At 57.6% G+C, this 9,615-nt stretch overlaps 1 protein-coding gene across 1 annotated transcript; it reads right to left on the reverse strand.

Moving 5' to 3' along the window:
- Positions 1 to 1,302: 1,302 nt before the first annotated feature.
- On the reverse strand, positions 1,303 to 6,529 carry KVR01_004539 (uncharacterized protein). The gene is made up of 4 exons (XM_044791881.1): positions 5,838 to 6,529; positions 4,539 to 5,668; positions 2,896 to 4,429; positions 1,303 to 2,634 (listed from the first exon to the last, which is right to left on the reverse strand). Exons 2-3 carry the CDS (start codon positions 5,075 to 5,077, stop codon positions 3,007 to 3,009), a joined length of 1,962 nt encoding a protein of 653 aa, XP_044646703.1. The 5' UTR covers positions 5,078 to 5,668; positions 5,838 to 6,529; the 3' UTR covers positions 1,303 to 2,634; positions 2,896 to 3,006.
- Positions 6,530 to 9,615: the final 3,086 nt, after the last annotated feature.

The raw sequence follows: 9,615 nt of genomic DNA on the forward strand, positions 1-9,615 counted from the left end.
ACTACCGACCCGACCGATCTTGCCAATTAATTAATTAATTCATTCATTCATTAATCAACCAGTTTACTAATTTACCTGACCTGCCTATCTACACAGTGGTATTCTGATGCTCTCAGAGCCCTAGCCTGTTCAATTTCACTCGCGACGTTGTCTTCTCACACTCGCCCACCACTGGCAGTGAGTGGCCGGTGTTAAAAGTACAAGGGGGAGATACCACCAGCCCGATGCAACCACGCGGGGGGTGTGGAGGGGCTAGCCAGGCGGGCTAGCTAGTGTAGCTCTCAAACAACGGGTTGTTGATCACCGCCGCTGCTGGAGCTGTCACTTCGCGCCGACGACCACCGCCAACCACCACCACCACCACCACCACATCACAGCAGGATGCAAGGGGCGGAAACAAAGAGTGTGTGGTGGTGGTGGTGGTGGTGGATGGAGGGGCAAGGAGGAGCGCCCCTATCACTCATTATTATTCGAGATGCCCGCTCAATTCACACACTTCACAAGTTCACAATGCATGCCATGCCCTCCTCAGGTGTGCTTCTTCTTTTTGCGAAGGATTTCTCGGGGCGGAAAGTTGGGAACATTTGAAAGGGGGGGTCGGCATATTGATTGACGATTATGATTTGCTTATCGTCGAGTCCTGGATATGCAGATAGCCGCCCTTGGGAAGATGTTGGCTTTTCTTTTTTTCCTTTTTGGCTTCTCACTTGTACTGTGTAGCTTCTCACTTGTTCTTGCTGAAGTTGGTAAGAGGAGTGAGTACCTGGGAGATGTGGGGGGGGGGGCTGCATGGATGTGTGGTGTGGTGTGGGTGGTGGGGGGAACCGAACCCCATCATCCATCATCTCCCCTCCCTCCACACTTGCTCATCTTAGTAACACCACCGCCGCCGCCGCCGCCGCAAACGCTGGGGGTTGTTGAGGAAAGACTCGCAGGAAGCCAATAACAACACCGTTGGTCTATACCCATGCTAATCCCCGTAGATAAATATGTGGTGTGGATGTGTGCGGATGTGTGAATGTGCGTGTGCCCTTCAGTATTGCTTGGCCCTGTATGTATGTGCCCCACTGCCCAGGAGACAGGCATACACACCCGCATACAACATGCTTACATACATGACCTGACCTACCTGTCTGGATACAGCCTTACCCCATACCAGCCAGGGCTGGCTGACAACTTTCCAGGCCCAATCATTTATACCCACTCACCCCTCCCCAATCGCCCAGAGGGAAAACAACCCTCTCACAAATCGAGATCCAACATATTTGGTGGTTCCTGGGGTCCACGGGTGGTCAAAAGGCCGAGAGAGAGAGAGAGAGAGAGAGAGAGAGAGCCAATGTCAAAATCCCTCTGAGGTATCAATTCTTTGTGTATACTGTACCTGTGGTTCGTTCCCCCATCCCATTATGCAAGCCAATGCATCCCATCCCGTACCATACCATTCATTGTGCACCAACACCCCCCCTCGCCCATTTCATTCCGAGTATCCTGGCCACCTTGGGGTATCCCCATATCCCTCCATCTCCCCCCTTTGGGTATCGATCGTCCCCATGTGCTCTCTGTGTACCCAGGCACACAACATTCAATCCGTCCGCCCGCCCGCCCGCCCGCCCGCAACGCACGCCTGTCCTTCCCCTGCCCAGCAACCCTTGCAGAATCCGGTAGGTATCTTTCCATATTCCTTCGGCCAGTTTCCCTTTCCATCAAAGACGCACACATGGGGGGTAAGAAAAGAAAAAGAAATGTAGATCGAGAAGAGGAAAAAAAAAAGGAAAAGAAAAACCCCGGTAAAGAAAACTTCCATAAAACTACAGATCAAGAGGAGATTCAAGGAAAGACGAGAAATGAAAGTGAAAGAAAAGAAAAAGAATATATATGAAAATGAGAAATGACAAAGATTTGAACCCAAGGTGCCCGTGAAACCCTCCGGCGCCCCATCCCCCTTGTCCTCCCCAAGCCGGTATGCAAGAGGAGTCGAAAGGGGGGAGGCAAGAAGAGCCGAGATAGAGCTGGTGTGGAGAGAAAAAAAATGGCGTCGAAGGAGAAAAAGGGGAGAGGCGTTCCTGGAATCCTTCCGATCTTTTTTTTTCGCGTGAGCGGGAGAGTTCTTTCCTTGTGCCGTGTGGAAGAAAAAATAATAAGTCCGGGGTATATGTGTATGTTGTGTTGTGTAACTCGAGGCCGACCTGCTGCTGGTGATGGGCGCAGGTCGGTCGCTCTTGACGATGATGATGACGATGATGATGATGGTTTGGGTGTTGATGAAGAAGGACCAAAAGAGGATAACAATATTTTGTGGGGGGCCTTTGGGGGCGAAGTTGTCTTGATGGTTTGTTTGACTGTGAACTTTTGTTCCGATTTGTCGTCCGTCCCCTCGGGGGATGATGGATGGATGACGACGATGATGATAATATGGTGCGTCGCGAGACGTCGTTGCTCAATGTGTAAAGTCCGATGATGGCTGGCCTTGTTGGTATCCGATGATCGTGGTTGGTTTTTTTTTTGTTCCCCCTCGCCAATCGACCCTGGTTTGGTTTCCCCGTGGAGGGAGTGGAAATATCCCGCTGTAATCAGACGCCGTAGCAGTGTGTGCGTGTGTACGCGTATGTGTGTGAGAGTGTGGAAGAGAGAGTCCTAGAAAAAGAAACCAAAAAGATGTGTAAGCTGGTTGAGTGGGGACACATATGACTTGCTTTTTCTCTCTGTGGATCTTCCCGCTCCGACGCAGATAGTTGCATCCCCTGCTCTTTCGGGGGATCGTCTCGCCACCCCTCCCTATATCTCTCGCGGTTGATTCCGCGAGAGGGATTGGCGAGGCGAGGCGAGGCGAGCGCGCGGAAGCGGGATAAAGGAAGAGGAGAGAGGGAGAAAGAAAGAGAAGCAGGACGTACATACAGTGACAATAATGGAGAAAGGGCGCCGGCCCCAGGCAGGGGGGAGAAAAAAGAGAGGAAGAAGAGGAGAGCGCCGGTTTGTTCTCTCTCTCTCTCTGTGTAGCCCCGCCCCTCATACCATGGTCCCCTCGTGCTTGACCATGCCCCCGTCCTCGAGGTGCTGCTGCCCGGTGTTTCCCATCTCGGCGTCCCCCTCCGGGATCCGGTCCAGGCCGCCCATGCCCAGGCCCATGGGGATCCCGCCCATCTGCATGCCGCCGACCAGGCCCTGCCCGCCCCTCGCGGCGGCGGCCTGCTGCGCCTGCTGGTGCAGCCGCAGCTTCTCGGTCAGCCGTATGACGGCGTTGTAGTCGCTCTGGTCCACGAACGCGTTCGGCCCGCTGTTGGCTATAAAGGAGAGCAGCGTGTCGGCCGCCCGCCTCGCGTCCTCCTGCGTGGGCGACACGGGCGACGAGGCGACCGACGACATCGCGGCGCTCCCGATTATGGGCGTCGTGCCGCCGGCGCCGCCCTGCTGCTGCTGCTGCTGCTGCTGCCGCCCCTGGAGGCTGCTGGCGCTGCTGCTGTGCCGCAGTGCGTTGTGGCTCTGGTGGTGGGGCGAGGCCATCGTGTTGTCGATCCCGAATGGTCCGGCGGATGCGAACTCGTGGGCGGGCGACTCGATTGCCGAGGACGGCGCTGTCGACGGGACCCCGTGCTGGCCTGGTGGGAACTTGGGCGTGACGGGGTCGTTGTGCTCGTGGCTCGACGTGTCGTTCATGTACTCCAGATCAAGTGTCGGGAATGTCTGACTCCGTGGCCGTTGGAAGTTGGGCCCGCCAGGCGGTATGTGTCTTGCTTGCGAGTGGTCGGACGACAAGAATCCTCCCATGTTGGGATCTGGAGAAAATGTGAACTGTCCTGTGCCCGTGGGGCTCATTGTGCTTTCCGAGAACGACGAGCCCCCGGTGTCAGATGCGAACCCGCTGCTGCTTAGTGATGTGCTGCTCTGGTTTGTCGAGGGGTACTTGAAGGTTGGTCCAGCTGTGCTCGATGAGGGCGCAGAAGAAAAGTCCATCATCATCCCGCTGCCGCCGCTCTCCTTATCGTCCTCCCCCCCTACTCGAGGCCCAGCCGAGAAGGGCGAAACGGAGTGGTTCGCCACAGGTGAGGCTGACGAGATGGAGCTGGTAGGCTGCGAGTTCGCAAGCGTCGGTGAGGTGGTCGACAGCTTCCCAACAGCACTGGGAATGTTCGTCTCGGAGGCCCTCCTGATCAACCGCCCTCCCATGCCGTGCTTTTGCTTGAACTTCTCAAGCCATGAAGGGTTGTTGATCTTCGTCTCCGCCTCCCTGAATGGACGGGCGTACATCCGGGCTTGCTCCTGTATCTCGGCATCTGACACGCGGCGGCCCTTGTGCTGCTCGTTGCGCAGCCAGTTGGCCAGCGTCTTGTCGATGTCCGGGATCTTTCCCTTGCTCTTCTTGATTGGCGAGCTGCTGCGGTCCTCCGGATTGAGCCACTTATCCTTGCGACTAAGGACCTTGGACACAGTGCTAGATACAACTAGTTAGCTATGCTTCTGGCAAAAGGAAAATAGGGCTATCGCAGATCCAGACAATGCGATATAGTAATGCAGCGGTCTTTGGTGATGTTCTCCCTCACCTTCGCTCCACGCCAAACAGCGCGCCAATTTCGGTCTGCTTCATCGAGGGGTTGTCAATATGATACTGGCACATGCGGCGGCGGTCGTCGTCCGTCAGCGTCTTCCTGGGCTGCGATGCAATCGGCGGTGCTATGGGCCTCGCGGCCTTCAGGGACTGGATCGGTGCCGATGCAGGAGGGATTGCGACCGGGGGAGACGTGTTGTACCCGTTTGGGTTCGTGAGCATGCTCGGCCACGTCGGATGTGACGGCACCATCAGCATTGGCAGCGTTGGATGGTGTGCCGGTTGCGAGTGATGCTGAGGCAGCGGCTGCTGGGGAGGCGTTGCCGACGGCGGCATCCGGCCCAGGTGTTCGGACGGTAAGCCGTGTGAGATGGGAGGCATGTAGCCAAACCCGCCGCCGTACTCCGACATTGTCGTCTGAATGTAGGGGCTCATGTCGTTCCATTGGTCGTGGCCATAGGCCTGCTCATGGTGAGCGAGGTGTGTATCTTGGTCCATGCTTGACGATCCTCCTATCCCGCCTTGGTTGTGCATCCTGTGTATACTCCAGTCGGTCCCGAGGTGCTGTGCGATGCTCCTTCAACTCGAAAAGTATTTTCCCCTGAGGACGAAGTGAGGCCTGGTGCAAATCTAGAGTTTGCTGGGGACTCCCAGGACAAGAAAAAAGACGGGTGCGCGACCCGGAGTATGCGATGTAAGTGTGGGGGAGGATATCTCTGTACCCGACAGGACTGATGTGATTGATCTTCATGTACGGAAGGCGGCATGCATCAGATGACGACAATTGGTTCCTGGATAGTTCTGTGTAATGGACTCGAGTCTCCCTTTGGCTAGAGGCACTGTGTCATCGACAGCTGTGGCGGCCGTCGACGTTGATGGTGCGGTGCGGTGCGGTGCGGTGCTTTGTGGTGCGCGCGTCCCAAACGAGAGGGCGCAGATGCAATGCACGCCGAGGCTAATTCCCACCCAAGGACAGGACGAGGCCGCAAGAAGGTTCGGGCCCAAAGCTTCCCAGTTGCCCTCTGATGTTTCGAAACAGAGCTTGAGCACCTCTCATAAAATATCGACCCTCAGCTGGTCTATCTCGCCGGTGTCAGCAGTACGGCCGTCCTGGTGGTCTCGTTGCTAAGCCAATGCGCGTTGTTAGTTTCTTTTTCCTCAGCCGCCTCTTATAGCCCGACCGATTTTGCCCATAGTCGCGGGAGACGGCCTCGGTCTTCTTCCCCTCGCCCTGGGATTTCTTGCCGGGTGGGCGAGAGGGGGATTTCGCTCAGATGTGGGCAGGTGGGCTTACGTTGTTCAGGCGGTCTTGTCCGCCAGACATTGCCAAACGACGAGACGCCCGACGGAAGAGATGCTGGTCCAGACAAACGAATGGCCTCTGGGAAGCAGTGACAGTCAGATGGCTCGCGCAACGATAGAGAGGAGCCTACTGCAGTTACAGACGTCGCATGCAGTTCGCAAACGCTGATGTACAGTAGCTGACCTGTAGAGAGGTGCAGGACGACCAAGTGATGGGCCGCACCACGGCTACATGTATGTTTGCAGGACGGCCTGTACCGGCAAGGGTAATGCTAGACCCCCCGTCTGGGAGGGTTGCAGAGAATGGGGGGCAGACTCGGAGGGCTCAGGACCAGGGCCGTGTAATGGAGGCGGCCAGACGGATCAATAGAGACCTGTCTGGGGGTTGGTCTGGGTGTGGGGAGGCAGTGATGCGAAGGTCTAGCAGCTAGCCCAAGGTATAAGAGTGTTGCATCAGGAAGCTATAGCTGCCAGGGGGTCAAAAGGCACAATGCGGGATGGTACCGCAGCTGCAGTCGGGTGCGCATCAAGGTACCAGGACGACCAGGTACATATGATATAAGGTCAAGGGTCGAGCCACATCCCGCAAGGTAGAGTCCTGGGCCGGCTCTCGTCCCCTACGGCCAGGACAGCGAGTGGTCCCTCTCATCCACAATTACGTCCTCGGATCGGGGCAGGACGCCCCATCAGGTCCGCAGGAAGAAGTCATGGCGACGGGGACTGAGGAAAATGAACATGCCGTGGGTTGCGACGGGAGTGGTCGGCCAGTCCCAGCTCCTGCGCAGGAGGAGCCCAACCAACGGGCAGCGCGTTAATTGCATTCCCCAATATTCGGCCAGTGGTACTACCACCGTGTGAGAAGACGTCCAAGGTGTGCGAATCACTCATCACTCCGGCCGGCGGTATGTACTGTAGTCCAAAGAGGCTTCCCGTCATAGGTGGACCGAGCCAGGGTTTGGTGCCAGGGGCTCCACCTGCAATGGCTCCCAGTACCCGCTTTCCTTAATGAAACCCCTTCAGATGAGTCTTCGTCACCGGGTCTCACCAGCTTCGCAGTGTGGATGCATGCTGCTCGTGCTGTTTTGAGTTCTTCAAGGCTGCAATCGCAATCCGCCAGTCGCCAGGCATGGCCATGCTGAAACTATCCGGCGGTCCGGCGAAATGAAAAAGACAGGATCTCATCGTGGCCAATATTATGAGCGTTGACTGTTTTGGCAATCTGCCCGACCAATCCGGCAAACCTGGTGGGTTCGGAGTGGTGCTTCTTCTCCTGCTTGGCTTCTCTAGATCCTCACCGGAAGCACCGCGGCGGCAGGGTGGGTGCTGGATGCGCGGAAAGCTCCAGTCTCAAAAAGCAGCTCGAGGTGTCGCTGATCTTGCTTGCGGTTCCGTTGCGCATCTGGGCAGATTTTGAGCCCATGTTGGCCAAGCTGCATGCGACGAACGAGGCCTTGTAACTCGGACCTTGCCTGGGGGACTGGACCACGGAACAAACCCCATTGTGTCCACAAGACTCGACGCGGCCCGGTGGGCTTACATAGCGTCTGCACATTGTCGCGCAGGGCTACAAGGCCACAGGGCCACAGGGCCACAGGGCGACAGGGCCACAGGGCGACAGGAGTCGCGGCCGGCATGGCCAAGGTCGCCCACTGGCACCTGCTCAAGGAGCTCTGCCCAGGGGCGGGGGTTAGATCTACAGTATTCCCCGAATGGACCCAGGCTGCCAGGCCAGGTGACCCCCAGTAAGAATGATTAGTCGCAAGCCACAGGGCCAAAGTACCCTGTGCGCTCGCTGTACGGGGACGATGGCTCGCCGGGCATGGCAGGGCATGGCAGCACAGCACAGCAAGGCGGATTTAGGGCTCCTGGAACAAGGCTCTCGAGCCGTCCTCTTGCCTTGCATCCATCCCCCTCGCGGGTCGCTGTCAAGACGGCCCTGTTCCTGCAGAGGTGTGGCGTTGACATTGCATGACGACAAGGATCGACAAGTTCTCGTGTCCACGATTCCACGCGACGCCACAGGCCGTCGAGTCGCTGAAAGCAATGTGGTATCGCCTGGGAGCACCCCGGATTGGGCTTCGGGATCGTCGCTGTCCTGGCTTGTGTCATGCGGATGTACAAAAGAGGATATCGATGAGACATGAGGACGACGTGCCACTGCGACGGCGGGAGTGGGGTGAAAAACGCCCACCCAGGCCTGCCAGGCTTGCCAGGGCAGGCGGAAAGGCCTGCCCCCTCAGGCACAGGCTTGGAGGCGGTCGCTATACTGTAGCAGCAGTTATTTCCGCAAGGAAGCGGCAACGGCTTGGCTGCCAGCCAGAGAACGCCAGGCCTTCCATCGCGCATTGAGAAGAGTTCTGATTCATGCGCCGATCGGCGTCGATAGAATCGAACCCGGTGCCTCAGATGGAACGGGATCCGCAACTCTGGGACGCCCGCGTGGGCTTTCGTGATCGAACTGCGGGCGGACAGCCTGACAGCAAGACAGCCTCATCAGGGACAGGCAGAGCGGACGAGCTGCTGTGCGAACCCCGGAACCACCAGGTGAGCGCAGCAGACGGTTCCGCCTGTCGGGGCTGGGCCCTGCTTTGCCAGAAGTCAGGCCACCCAGAACAGGCCAGAGTGAGCCTAGCGACTCGAGACGGGCCCGGCTTGTATTCCAGTTCGCCGGCTGCTATCGCGACCCCTGCCTGACGGGAGCCTTTCCAGGTACATTCTAGTGGAGGGAGGGAACTGTTAGGGCCTAGCGCGGTAAGCTCCCCGCGAATCGTACCCAGAAGTGTCTGCGTATTGCTTCTCAAACCAGCCGTCCGGGGGCCCGCTGGTGGCCCGGAGAGGCAGAGGGGCGGCCAGGAGAGGAGGCTTGGGAGGGTGGGCGAGGACTGTGTGGTAATCTAGCTTTGGCCGCGAGCAGCAGGACGAACTTGGCGGTGGACCTCGAGCCGAAACGAAGACACTCACAACGCGTGCTCCTTCGATATCAAGTCATCTAAGTTCGACCAGAATGGATCACTAGGTTGCACTCATGCGTCGATTCAGCGTGGGATTCTCTGAACGGGTCAGGATCTGACGAGCCAATCGCTCAACAGATGAGCTTGCTGTCAAGAACCTTGTAGCAAGGCTATCCAGGCTTCCCTTGCCTGGGGCAGACCCCGAGGGCCCGGCCGACACAGGATCGCCGAGCAGGTGCGTGCTGACACCGGCCGAGTTGGCCCAGCTGGAATCGCCCCACGGTACGGAGTACCTGCGGACAGAACCCGGTGTCCAAGCTCGCATTGCCTCGTGGAAGCTGGTGCGCCCGACACTCTGGGTTGGGGATTGATTGTACGTGAACCAGAGCGGCTGAGGTGAAACCCTTCGAGATCAGTCAGTTATTACAAGCCCACGAGCTGGGATCGCTTGTGGATTTGCCATGAAAGCCGCGGCCGCTAGGCACGGTACGAGCGCATGATCCACCATTGGGTACCTGGCGACCCTGGTATCCACAGCAGCTTTGTTTTGTACTGTTATTGTATCCACTGCTGCCCTTCTCCACACGCTGGCAACGGGCTGTCCAAGCCTCCAAGCCCCCCAACAGACGAGGGCCGCGCTATCAGGCAGTAAGGTAGCCCCGGGTAGGAGCCAGGCACGGACAAAGGGGCGCGAAGGGAAGGAAAAAAAAAATCAGGGGATCGGAGCACGGACGGCGATGGTCCTGTTTCGCACCAAACAACGACGTTTTTTTTTCTCGTTGGTCTCGCAACTTGACGTGCTTCCCGTAAGACGCTAAG

Source organism: Diaporthe batatas (genome assembly GCF_019321695.1).
Source record: "Diaporthe batatas strain CRI 302-4 chromosome Unknown Contig00004, whole genome shotgun sequence".
Lineage (NCBI taxonomy): Eukaryota > Fungi > Ascomycota > Sordariomycetes > Diaporthales > Diaporthaceae > Diaporthe > Diaporthe batatas.